Source organism: Rhinolophus ferrumequinum, chromosome 19, assembly GCF_004115265.2.
Source record: "Rhinolophus ferrumequinum isolate MPI-CBG mRhiFer1 chromosome 19, mRhiFer1_v1.p, whole genome shotgun sequence".
Taxonomy (NCBI): Eukaryota; Metazoa; Chordata; class Mammalia; order Chiroptera; family Rhinolophidae; genus Rhinolophus; species Rhinolophus ferrumequinum.
The window spans coordinates 8,691,871-8,706,279 of record NC_046302.1 but is presented as its reverse complement, the minus strand read 5'-3'; the positions used below and the strand labels follow the sequence as shown (position 1 = coordinate 8,706,279).

At 36.3% G+C, this 14,409-nt stretch overlaps 1 protein-coding gene across 3 annotated transcripts in view; it reads left to right on the top strand.

Moving 5' to 3' along the window:
- ANKRD12 (ankyrin repeat domain 12) overlaps positions 1-14,409 on the top strand; it is a 132,823-nt gene that overhangs the window by 107,833 nt on the left and 10,581 nt on the right. For all 3 annotated transcript variants that reach the window (XM_033087519.1, XM_033087517.1, XM_033087516.1), the window contains 2 exons: positions 204-4,918; positions 12,675-12,773. In XM_033087519.1, the coding sequence (XP_032943410.1) occupies positions 204-4,918; positions 12,675-12,773 (4,814 nt within the window). The remainder of the gene's footprint in view (positions 1-203; positions 4,919-12,674; positions 12,774-14,409) is intronic.

Sequence of the window (14,409 nt, the reverse complement as noted above, 5' to 3'; positions counted from 1 at the left end):
TCTCATCCTGAAGCAGAATCTTTATAAAGCTTTTCCACAGCACTGTAGCAGAGTTCTCACATGTTTCTATTGCATATATAAATGTGGATTTTTTTTCTGAATTGTTTGAAATATTTACTGTGGGTGCTATATTTCTCTCTGTCTTATTTTTCTGATAATTGTCTTTTGGCCAGCAACAGATTTTTTTTTCTCCCTTATTCTAGATTCTGAAGAGGCTCGGTCTGTAAACCCTTCCAGTGTTGATGAAAATATTGACTCGGAGACAGAAAAAGACTCTCTCATCTGTGAAAGTAAACAGCTAATTCCCAGTAAAGCACCTCTTCCATCTGCCCTTGATGAGTATGAGTTCAAAGATGATGATGATGAAGAAATAGATAAAATGATTGATGATAGGCATATTCTTAGGAAAGAGCTACGAAAAGAGAATGAATCTGAAGTAGAAAAGAATAGTTTATTTGCAAAACAGGATAAAGCTTTCTATCCTAAATCATTTAAAAGTAAAAAGCAAAAGCCATCTAGGGTTTTGTATTCAAGTTCTGAAAGTTCAGATGAAGAAATTCTTCAGAACAAAAAGGTTTCTACGCCATGCCCAGTCCCTGAAACATCAAATTCTGATGTACAAACCAAAAAGGAATATGGTGTTTCGAATGAACACAAACAGAAAGGCAAAGTTAAAAGAAAACTAAAGAACCAGAACAAAAACAAAGAGAACCAAGAGCTGAAGCAAGAAAAAGAGGGGAAAGAAAATACCAGAGTAACAAACTTGACAGTTAATACTACACTAGATTGTTCAGAAAAGACCAGAGAGGAGGGGAATTTTAGGAAATCTTTTAGCCCAAAAGATGATACTTCATTACATTTATTTCATGTTTCCACTGGTAAATCTCCCAAACATCCTTGTGGACTAAGTGAAAAGCAATCAATACCACTAAAACAAGAACATACCAAGACATGTTTATCACCAGGAAGTTCTGAAATGTCTTTACAGCCTGATCTTGTTCGATATGATAATACAGAATCTGAATTCTTGCCAGAAAGTTCAAGTGTAAAATGTTGTAAGCATAAGGAAAAAAACAAACATCATAAAGATTTTCACTTAGAATTTGGTGAAAAGTCAAATGCTAAAATAAAGGATGAAGATCATAGTCCAACATTTGAAAATTCAGATTGCACGCTGAAAAAAATGGATAAAGAAGGTAAAACACTAAAAAAGCATAAATTGAAACATAAAGAGAGGGAAAAAGAAAAGCATAAAAAAGAATTTGAAGGTGAAAAGGAAAAATACAAAAATAGGGATGGTGCTAAAGAGCTGCAGCGGAGTGTGGAATTTGATAGAGAATTTTGGAAAGAGAATTTTTTTAAAAGTGATGAAACTGAAGATCTGTTTTTAAATATGGAACACGAGTCCCTAACATTAGAAAAAAAATCAAAGTTGGAAAAAAACATAAAAGATGATAAATCGACCAAGGAAAAGCATGTGTCAAAGGAGAGGAACTTTAAAGAAGAACGAGAAAAGATTAAAAAGGAAAGTGAGAAATCCTTTAGAGAGGAAAAAATAAAAGATTTAAAAGAAGAAAGAGAGAATCTACCTATAGATAAAGAGACAGAATTCAGTTCTTTAGGTATAAGTGCCAGTGAGGATTCTATAGGGTTACATGCAATGGAAAAGGAAATAGAAATTGAAAAACAAGAAAAGCATATAAAAGAAAGTAAGGAAAAATCTGAGAAACGATTTCAAAGTAAAGAAAAGGACATTGAGAAGGCTGAAAGAAAAAATTCTGAAAAAGAGAAGAAGATAAAACATGAACATAAGTCAGAGAAAGACAAATTAGATCTTAGTGAGTGTGTTGACAGAATAAAAGAAAAAGACAAGCTATATTCACATCACACAGAGAAATGTCATAAAGAAAGTGAGAAGATAAAAAATATTACTACTATTAAAAAAACTGATGACAGAGAGAAAAGTAGAGAAAAGATGGATAGAAAACATGACAAAGAAAAACCTGAAAAAGAGAGGCATCTAGCAGAAAGCAAAGAAAAGCACTTGGTGGAAAAAAAAACCAAACAGTCAGATAATAGTGACTACACTAAATCAGAAAAAAGCAAAAATAAAGACAGGGAGGTAGATAAAAAGGAAAAATCTAGAGATAAAGAAAGTGTAAATATAACTAATTCCAAACACTTCCAGGAAGAGAAGAAGACAAGTATAGCAGACAGTAGTAAAGTACAACATGAAAAAACTTTATCCCTTAAAGAAAAGACAAAAGATGAACCTTTGAAAACTGATGGAAAAGAAAAAGATAAAAAAGATAAAGATATAGAGAAATACAAAGAACGAGACAAACATAAGGATAAAATTCAACTAAATAGTTTACTCAAACTAAAATCTGAAGCAGATAAGCCCAAACCTAAGTCATCACCAGTATCAAAAGATACTCGACCTAAAGAAAAGAGGTTAGTGAATGATGATTTAATGCAGACAAGTTTTGAGCGAATGCTAAGCCTTAAAGATCTAGAAATAGAGCAGTGGCACAAAAAACATAAGGAAAAAATTAAGCAAAAAGAAAAGGAACGATTGAGAAATCGTAATTGTTTAGAACTTAAAATAAAAGATAAAGAGAAAACAAAGCATATACTAGCTGAGTCCAAAAGTAAAGAACTTATTAGGTCAAAGAGTTCAGAGTTGACTGATGCATATACCAAGGAGAAGCAATCTAAAGATGCTGTAAGTAACAGATCACAATCTGTCGACACCAAAAATATAATGAATTTGGGGAAGTCATCCTTTGTTTCAGATAACAGCTTAAACAGATCTCCTAGATCAGAAAGTGAAAAGCCGGGTCTCAGCTCCAGATCTGTATCCATGATTTCGGTTGCTAGTTCAGAAGATTCCTGTCATACTACAGTGACAACCCCAAGGCCGCTAGTTGAGTATGATTCTGACTTTATGTTAGAGGGTTCAGATTCCCAAATGTCCTTTTCCCAGTCACCTTTTTTGCCAATTGCCAAATCTCCTGCCCTTCATGAAAGGGAGGTGGATAGCCTGGCTGAACTACCAGAGCGGATTAAACCACCATATACAAGCAGACTTCCAACACCCCATCTCCGATCATCTTCTGTAGAAGATGTTAAACTAGTTATAAATGAGGGGAGACCAACTGTAGAAATTCGAAGATGTAGTATGTCATCTGTCATTTGTGAACATACAAAACAATTCCAAACAATATCAGAAGAAAGCAATCAAGGTGGCTTAGCTGTGCCAAGAGATAATTGTCCTTCTCCCAAACCTGAGGTATCCTCACATGTGCCTGAAAGAGAACTTGCAAGTGTATCTAACATACATTCCAGTTTTGCAGCCTCTCCAACTAGATCTGTAAACAGCAAATATATTTCAGCTGATATGAATGTTATCAAGAGTACTGCTCCACTGGGCACTTTAATGGACAGTCCTGTGCATTTAGAGCCATCTAATCAGGTTGGTGTGATCCAGAATAAATCATGGGAGACGTCTGTTGATAAACTGGAATCGTTAAGCACCAGTGACTTTATCTGCCCAAATTCTAGTACACCTGATCAAGATTCTTCTGTTCAGGATTTTTGTAATTCTGAAAACAAAATATTGAAAGAAGAGAATACTGATTTTTTATCCCTGCACCATACTGAACTGCCAGTAAACTCGTGTGCTCAGGATGCAGCGTCCTTTCTGCCTTCACAGCAACCGTGCTCTTTCCACAGCCAATCACTTTCAGATGCTGAATCTATTTCTAAACATATGCCTTTGTCATATGTTGCCAATCAAGAGCCAGGTATTTTACAACAGAAAAATGCAGTTCAAATTATCAATTCTGTTTTAGATATTGATAATGAATCTACAAAAGATATGGAGAATATTTTTGCCCTAACAGATGTTCAAAAGACAGGTACTTTTGTACCAGTGTACTCTGAAAGCACTATTCAAGAAGCCTCACCAAATTTTGAGAAGACTAATACTTTGCCTGTATTACCATCAGAAAAGGGCTTCAATGGAAGTGATTCCTCTTCCCAGCTAAATATACATTATGCATTTAGCAAACTAATGTATAAGTCTTCCAGTGGCCATGAAGTTGAAAATAGTACTTCTGATATTCGGGTTATTGCACATGAAAAAGAAAGCAAACTGGAGAGTTTGGTTTTAACTCATTTGAATGATAAATGTGATTCTGATTTATGTGAAATGAATATAGGGATGCCAAAAGGAAATCTAAATGAACAAGATAATCCAAAACTTTGTCCTGAAAGCGAAAAGTGTTTGCTTTCCATCGAAGATGAAGAATCACAACAAAGCACTTTATCAAGTCTAGAAAACCATTCACAACAACCAGCTCAACTAGAAATGCATAAATATGGTCAGTTAGTCAAAGTAGAATTAGAAGAAAATGCTGAAGATGATAAAACCGAAAACCAAATCCCTCAAAGGATGACAAGAAACAAAGCAAATACAATGGCAAATCAAAGCAAGCAGATTCTTGCTAGCTGTGCACTGTTACCAGAAAAGGACAGCGAATCTTCATCTCCTAGAGGAAGAATAAGATTAACTGAAGAAGATGATCCTCAAATTCACCACCCACGGAAAAGGAAAGTGTCGCGTGTACCACAGCCTGTGCAAGTGAGTCCCTCTTTACTACAAGCAAAAGAGAAAACTCAGCAGTCTCTGGCAGCCATTGTAGATTCTCTAAAACTAGATGAGATTCAACCATACAGTTCAGAAAGAGCAAATCCGTATTTTGAATACTTGCACATAAGGAAAAAAATTGAAGAAAAGCGCAAATTGTTGTGTAGTGTTATTCCTCAAGCACCTCAGTATTATGATGAATATGTGACATTTAATGGATCATATCTCCTGGATGGAAACCCTTTAAGCAAGATTTGCATTCCCACAGTAAGTAACATCACTTGATATACATCTGCAATGCTATCCAGTAGAAATATAATGCAAGTCACATATGTAGCTTTAAATTATTTAGCAGCCACATTTTTAAAAGTAAAAAACAGGTTAAGATTAATATTTTATTTAACCCTATATATACATAATAATTCAAAATATAATCAATATATAAAAATTATTAATGACATATTCTGTATTTTTTTTGTACTAAGTATTTTAAGATGTGCTTAATAGTACACCTCGATTTAAACTAGCCACATTTCAGTAAGTGCTCAGTCATGTGTGGTTAGTGGCTACTTTATTGAACAGCACTGGTCTACAGTATTTTGTTTTTCATTACCTGCTTTTCCTTGTGTCCCAAAGGAGGTATGTTTTTATTTCTTTAAAGGGTAGTTCTTTTAAATGTGTTTTTCATCTCATTCACTCCAGTCTTCTCTGGAACCTTCCTCTGTTACAACACTTCTCACTAGTATTTTTCAATTTTCGCTCTCCATTGGCTTTTATCTACCCACCTTGAATTATTGGGTCTCCTTCATTCTGGAGAGAAAAAGTTACCCCTTGACTGCCAGTTCGCCAAGCTCACCCTTTCTCTTCCCTTCACTGCTGCACTCTTGGAGAGTAGTCTGTGCCTCGTGTTTCCTGTGTATTACTTTCTATTCATCCCTTAACTGTCATGCTTTGGCAGTGGTCACCAATGCTTGTAATTGCCAGATTCGTTGGCCTCTTTTTCCTTCTACTTGATCTCAGTCACATTTGACATTGTGACCATCTTGGTCTTCATAAAATCCCCCTCGGTCCCCTCCCTGGTCTTTCATGATGGTACTCTTTTCTCGTTACCTTGCCTCACTGACTAATCTTTTAATGACTCTTCTGTCCACCCTTTAAGTTCTCTGGGAATCAGTTCGTCAGTTATCTTTTGGTCAATGTGGTCTTACGTATTACTGTGGTTTCAGGAGTTTTCCATATGCCAGGTAATCCCCAGAAAATGTAATATAGCCAAATCTATGAGGTGTGAACAGAAAATATGGTGAATGTTTAAATTTTTAAAAATTTATTACAGTAAAAGGCACATTGCCATTAATCTCCCTCAAAATACTCCTCCTCGCTTCGAGCATACTTATCCCGTCATTCTTGCCACTTTCTGAAGCAGTTCTAGAAGTCCTCTCTCATGAGTGTCTTTAGTTGTGCTGTCATGGCTGCCTCGAATCAATTCAAAACTTACCTTTCATTTGATTTTGGGGAAAAGCCAGAAGTCGTATGGTGCCAGATCTGGTGAATAAGGTGATGAGGACACACTATAATGTTTTAATTTGACAGAAATTGCCGTACCAGAAGCAATGTGTGACACAGAGTCTTTCTGTTGTGATCACAAAATATGGTGAATGCTGCTGCTGAGTGCCATCCAACGGAAAGGCAGAGATCTTCAGTACAGAAAGCAACGCATCGAACCTTAGCAACAGTGTGTGACAAGTTTCAACTTGTTCAGTGCAGTCAGTTGGGTGTGAGCTATGGTTGAGAGAAAGTGTGTTTTAAGGGGTGCCGTAAGTCATCGCTGCATCGTTACTAAGCACAGCGCTGCATGTCATACATCGCTTCTGGTATACAGCAATTTCTGTTGAAAAAAACATTACGGTGTGTCCTCGTCCACCTTATTCACCGGATCTGGCCCTGTGTGACTTATGGCTCTTCCCCAAAGTCAAAAAGATTCAGGACATCGAGGCAGCCATGACAGTGCAACTAAAGACACTCATGAAAGAGGACTTCCAGAATGACTGCTTCAGAAAATGGCAAGAATAATGGGACAAGTGTGTTCAAAGCAAGAGGGAGCATTTTGAGGAGGGATTAATGGCAATGCATCTTTTAATACATTTTTTTAATTTAAACATTTCACTGTATTGTTTGATCACACCTCATATATCTGTTGACCTCCAGAATCAAATATAGGTGCCTCCTAGGCATCTTCACCTAAATGACCTTCAGACACCTGCCATAGGTTTGGTTCCCCAGGAAGCTGAGATTATGTGCAAGAGGTTTATTGGTGAGTGCTTTTGGGAACAATGTAAGTGTGTGAGGGAAGCAGAATTGAGCAGTGAGAAGTTGAACTGAAATGTAATTGCAACAGTAACCTCAGCTGAACCCATGGGAGCTCTGGAGTAGGATTGCCTTTCTGATAAATAGCCTGCAGTCACGGAGGAAACATGACCTTGGCCATACCAACTTGCTTCCCTGAAACATAATTCTTAACTCCAGTGAGAGCCAGCTGTCAGCCCCCAACACTCCTAGGCACTGGTGTATGAGTGCCTCATTCCTGAAAGGTAGGGGTGGGGGGTGGGTATCTAACCATGCACGATGGCATTCACTCTGATCTCAGATTTCACACAGCCACAGGAATGATTTATCCCTCACTCTCTCAAAAACAAGTCTTTGTTAGTGGTGATACCCAAGTAGAAATCTATCAGTCACCAAATTCTAACCATCCTCTCTACCATAGAACATTCTCCAGAATCTGTACCTTCTACCACTGCCTAGGTTTAGAGCCTTCGTCATTATATGTCACTTAGAACATTGCAGCAACTTTTTTTTCACTTGTTTATTTTTCCTCCTCTCTTTCTGCTTGACCAATCTCTTTTGTTATTAAATTTACCCCTTCAAAAACAACAGAACTTTAAAGACGTCAGCTGTGATTAGCTGGCTTGTCATTGCCTACAGTGTAAAATCCACATCTAAGCATAGCAAAACCATTCATTTCAGTCTTACCCCAGTGTACCCCACTGGCTTCATTTTCTCACTACTTCCAAACTCAGCCAATATTTCCACCAAACTGAACTCACTCTTCTACAGAAATCTCTTGTTCACTACTTTTGGAACTTTGGCAGTGCTGTTTCCTCTACCTGAGATGGTGTTTTTGCCCAGCCCCCTTTTTTATCCTCTTCCATGCCTTTGTTCCAGCTATGATGTCACCTTTGTGCGGAATCTTATCAAAGCAGAAGTGCTTGTGTCTTTCTTATACCCCTCCTCCATAATATCGTTGTTTACATGTCTGCTTCTGTTAGCTGTAATCTGGTTAAGAGTTAGGACATTATGTATCTATTGTAGAGTAAGTCCCAATTTTATCTTCAGCCCTGAATGCACTACCGATTTCCATAACCGTGTATCTAGCTGGTTCTGGACAATGTCCCCCAGTATTCTTAAAATCATTATGTCCAATACCAAACTTAATTGTATCTCAAAGTGCTCTTTTTGCCCCCTTTGCTTTAGTTACTATCACCTGCTGTCTGATTTCCCAGGCTGGGAACCCAGAATTCAACCTTCACCTCATCGCCTCTGCCCTCCCCTCGCATCAGTTACTGAGTCGTATTGATTAATCTCATTTCCTTTCCCCTTCTCTTTCTTACCACTGTCAGCAAGGACCTCAGTAACTCCTTAAGCTGTTCACTCACATATGTGCATATTGCATAGTCAAATATTCAAAGTATCACATATGCAAATAATTCATTAACAGCCAGCTGGATATCAGAAATGAGCATCACAGACATTCTGAACAGTTGCCGTAGGTTCTAGTCTAATCTCTTCTGTCAATCTCAAACCTTCTTATTTGGATTCCTTATATAAAACTCAGATCTGATTATGTGACTACCCAGCTAAACATTGTTAGAAACTCCCAGTGTTCTATAGACCAAAGTCCCCATCATTGTGTACAGGTCCTCCCATACTTTCTAGGCGTGGCTGTCGTTACTGCCCTACATGATGGTCCCCAAGCTAGTCTGTGATGTTTCACATCAAGCCTTTGCACATGTTCCTTCTTTCAAATTCTAGTTCAGAGAAGATCAAAAAGTTCGAAGAAAGATGGTTTTTTTAGTCTCACATTCACAGCCACAAAATATACTTGATACTAGTGCCTTTTAAATTTTAAAAGATAGATTTTTTTATTACTCTACTAGTTAATAAGCAGTAGTAGTAGATTTAAAAGAATAGAGTTGTAAGTAAATATGTTATTCTTTCAAATGCTTTCAGCAAAATTTGTTAATGATTTAATGAATATACACTAAAAATTTTCTTGTTTCCTTTATTTCTCCTTAAAGAGTAAGAAATTTTAACTGAAATATGTTGTATCATAGGCTTGAAATATAGGTAAAACTATATTTAGGTAATATAGGTAGAACTCATTTAAATTAGAACTTTGTACAAACTATTTCACCAAAAACAATTTCTAGTCTAGTTAGGTTGTCCTTTAGCACAATCTGCTGTGTGTGTGTGTGTATATTCATATGATATATATATACACACATATATACAGTGTGATACATATTTGTATACATTTTGTGTGCCTGTGTTTACTATACCTTTTCTTACTCCTGCAGAGATGAGGTAATATAAGTTTAATCCCCTTGCAGCAACTCTGGGAATATAACATTAATTAAATTAGAATTGAATTGTATCAACTGTCATTTCAAAAGGGGTTGTAAACAGCTGAGAATAATTTCTGGATGTAGTGGGGAGATTTTTGTTTGCTTGCTTGCTTGTTTGTTTTAATGAGAATTAGTAAAGTAGAGAAACACACAGCATAGTATAGTAGAAAAAGCAGTAGATTTCCAAGTAACATTACATGAGTTTGTCTAGATTTTGCTGCAAATCAACTGTGTGATCTTGAATAATTCTCTGGTCCTTATTTTTCACGTCTGTAAAACAATAATGCCTATCCTGCCTCAAAACAAGTTGAAATAGTATATGCCATAGCCCGTTAGTGTTATACAGATTTAAGGGGTAACGTTTTATCCAGCTCAAAATGACTTTAAGGTTCATATTTACTAGAGCTAATATGCAAATCCCCACGTTTTGCTCATAAAAAGCTGTGTTTTTGACTATATTAGCCTAAAACTCATTCGTTCAAAACTTAGTTTCAAAAAATGATAAATATCTCAATAACAAAAATCACCCTGATACTACATTATTTTTCGTACTTTCCAATATGATTTTATTCATTTATTTCCTCGCAGTCAGCTAATTGCCATTTTATGTAAGTTATCTCTTCACATTTATGTGCTCTGATTATAGAACCCATTAGAAATGTAGTAAAATGTCTCCAAAGTCAGTTTATTATTGTATCAAATATTTTTCTCATAATTTGATCAGAATGCTGCCATTTTTCCAGAGGAAATCAAGGGCAGGAAAAATAAAACTGCAGGTCAAGTTCCCCAAAATCAAATGAACAGGGACAGGCAAAGAAAAAAACTTGCCGTTACCTGGTATCTACTGAGGTCACTGGTACCAACACACAGAAACCCTACAGAGGTTAAGAAAGAGCAAGAAAAAGAGGGGAGGGAGGGAAGAAGGAAGGAAGGATCAAAGGATCCATCCCTGAGAAGCTGGCAAGAGATTGTGTGTTCTAGAGACTTATGGGACGCACAGATAACTAAAAGACAAAATTTCTAAGCATGGTTTATCTAAAGGTAGATGAGGAAAGCAGCAAAGGGAACGTTTCTTCAGACAGTGTCCATATATTCCTTTGGTGATTTTACTACTACTCTATACATTAATATATGCTGATATTCCCCCGATTTATATATTCTGCTCAAACCACTCTCCTCAGCTTCTTTTTTGCTAACTGGACAGCTCCAGTTGACTGTCCATAAGCTCCACAAACTCAACGTATCAGCACTGAACTTACCCCAAAGCCTACTTCTCTTTTCGCCCCTCCTGTGTTCTCTGGTATGAGCCATCCAGTCCTTAGGCTAAAGGACCTACAAGTCCTCTTCTGCTGCTTCCTCTTTTTTATCCTCAGTCATTCACCCATTATTTTTATACTCCGTCCTCTCCACTCCCTCCTCCATCTTACACCAATGTAACAGTCTGCTTCCTTAATTCCTTGCCTACAATCTTGTTCCCCTAACCTCTAATCTCCGGACACAGTGTTGAACTGTAAGACTTCTCAGTGGTTCCCCATCGCATACAAAATTTACCCTAATATGTTATGCATAATATCTGTTCCACCACATGTTAATTAAATCCCTTGGTGCGGGGAGGGAGAGGAGCTGGGGTTTCATGGTCAAATAAGTTTGGGAAACACCATTAATCTAAAAATGAATAGATTTGTTCACTACAGGACTTCTCAGAATCATTAAAATTTGGTAATTGGGAGACACCCCAAATAAGTACTACATATACACATATACAGTGTAACCCAAACTTGTTCTTGAAACCATTTCCTGTAAATCATCATTATGGACCCAGTGTTCTGTGGAACATAGTTTTTAAAAAGCTGGTTTACCAAATAGACTCCAATCTTTACTTTGCCCCTGCTGATCTCTCTATCCTCATATCCCACCATTCTTTGATGTCCCTCAAATTTGATGTTCCAGGAACTCAAGCCTGCTTGTAGTTGCCTCCAGCCACCATACTGTTTCTTTGTTTCGTGCATTTGCTCATACCACCCTCTCTTCTAGGAATTATCTCCCTTCCTTCTTTCTCTTTCTTTTTTCCCCACAACTCATTTCTCTTAAGTCTTCCTTTAAGTTAGGACTCAGGCATTACTCTCTGGAAGAAGCTTTCTCTGGCATCCCAATCTCAAAGGAACATATACTCTTCCTCTGTGCTGCTTGAAGGAGGCCTATATGACTTTGCAAAACTACAATAATAGCACCAAACTCTACTCTTAACTCTTCTTGTTAAATTTAAAGAAATTTATAAGACGTAGATATCAAGCAACTGTATTATTGCAGTTACAATCCAGCCCATTGAAAAATGGTCAGCCCCAATAAGTTATTTGTCTTGTGTTTTCCACATTGATTCAACTAATTGAATCCTTATGTTATTTAACATGTTTTTCAGTCCCCCATAATTCCTGTAAACTGCTTACTGAAAACTGTACTGATTATAAATATAAAATCTTGATTAGATCCAGGTTTGATTCTTTGGCAGCTGCTTTTCAAATATGGTATTGTATAATTCCTGTTGTACCACATCATGAAGCACGTGTATCTATTTGTCCCACCTTCAGAACAGTCAACTAAGTTACTGTACTGTGCCAGACATACTAAGATATCTTACTTTGCTCTATAATATGCTGACAATAATTACAATATGCTGATAAGAAGGTAGGACTATATAGATACTCCAAGGGCTAGAGGGAGACTATTCAGGGATCACAGACAGTTATTGCCAAACTTGAATGTCTCTTTATATTAATGAACTGACCATAGCTTTTTGGAGTATGGGTAGACTAAGTAATATGTAATAAAGAAATTTAAGAAGCACAAATCTATTACAAGACAATTTCATCTATTTTTATAAAAGACAATCCATTAAATGTAAAACTCAGCACTTTAGTGTTTGATTTTGATCGTGTCTTCACTTAACTGTACTGATGCACTCAGACTGCTCTAATCTTTAGAATTGTTTGCTATATGATTTTCTGTTTTTGTGACTCTTCCCTCTCTGTCTGTGATCTATCACTGATGCTCTAAAATGTGTCTAATAAATAACTTCCTTAGTGCTTCCCATTTGTTTTTTGAAATTTTCTATGGTCTCAGAATTAAAACATCCAAGTTTGCTAGAATGCTCTGCTGTGTTTCACACAGTTGAAATTGAGAAGTAACAACCAGTTGTATAATTGTTACCATATTATTTAATTCAGAGAATATTAGAATTTACATTTTTATCAAATTATGCACTAAAAGCGTTTTAATTTTATAAGCATTATCCATTATTTTAGATAAACCTAATACTTTTACTTATGTATTTTTTTAATTAGATTACTCCACCACCTTCACTGTCAGATCCACTTAAAGAGCTTTTTCGGCAACAGGAAGTTGTAAGGATGAAACTACGTTTGCAACACAGTATTGAAAGGGTAAGAAGCGTCTACATTTATATTTATGCTAAAAGTAACTGTTTTAGCAATAGATTATAATGGCCTGCAATTTTTTATTAGTGAATTTTCCTTATTTAGAACCATTTTGGGAAATGGTTTGCCACCTTGTGCTTATGCAATTAGATGGAGACTTCTTAAGCCTGTTTTAGGATAGCCGCTTCCATGTTACAATTCATGTTGAGTATATTTTTGATGTATAAAAACCTCTAACAATTTGTTGTTATCATTTCTTGAATTTGCAGAACTATAACAGTGAATTCCTAGTTGAACATTTGGATTTCCACATTTTCGAATTGTTTCTTGGTACCAGCTACTTTAGTGCAGAAAAACTTAACAAAGACTGACTGATCCTTATAGGTCTACCTTAGTATTCCAGTTTCTGGTGGTTAGTCTTAGCATGAAATGACCGGGGGGAAAAAACCTATCTGATTATTTATAGAAAATAAAAGTTATTTCACTTAGATTAACAAAAATATAACATAATTTTAATCTTTTGGGAGTGCCAGGGACTTCTGAAAATATGATACGAGCTATGATCCTTCTTCACAGAGATGTACCCATATACATACAAGCAAAACCTTGTATACAATTTCTTAGATTCATACATGATTGGTTCCCTAAGGCAGAGGTTCTTAATCTTTTTCTGTACCATGGACCCCTGTAACAATCTGGTAAATATAAAACCTTTTCTCAGAATAATGTTTTTCAATGAATAAAATAAATTTAAGGCATTATAACGGGAACAACAAATAAGCACTGATACAGAACTTACAGTACTGTGCATTACCCATGTCAGTGATCAATTTGTTAACAGTGAGAAGTTAGGTCATATTAACATATATCAGTAGCTGTTTGAACCATCAGGCATGTTCAAAAGCCATGCCACCTTAACAGACAGTTAAGAATTGTCATTTGAAATAAGCAGTTTGCAGAACTTAAGCATCGTGAAAATGACTCACATCCTTCCACATATGGACCAACAAAAAATTTAGAATTGCAGAATACTAGAAAGCATCTTAAATATCTGACCAATATCAGAAGAAACAACTTTACCATTTTGGTGGCTGAATAAACTACTAGCTGCAAAATTGCTTGATAGTTGGCCAGCTATGTTGCATAGTTATCTCTACACAGAAAAACTGCCATCATGTGTCATATAGTAGTAGGTCTAATAACTATTGGAATGTCAAGAAATTAGTAATAAAAATTTGGGGGTAGTACCTGCAACACTGTAATATGAATTGAAAAATATTTATGATGTCTATGGATGACAAAGTTATAGATAGTTCTCTGACATTGCTATGGTTTGTGGCCTACATTCATAATTAAAAGAAGTGCCAGTTGCAGGTTAGTGAAAATAAAGACATACTTTTTCCCATCTAGGTTCACAGATGACCCTTCCCCCATTCCGTCTTATAAGTTTCTTGTGAGTATGAGAAACCCAGGTTAAGAACCACTGTTCTGGGGTCATTTTTTCAATAGAAAATAATATTTGAATGATACACTAAATGAATGAACACAACTTGCAACCAGAGCCCATCACCCCAAGAGCCTCCCCAAGAACCAAGTGGAAGCAGTGCTTTAGGACACACATAAGCCATTCTCAAAAGACATT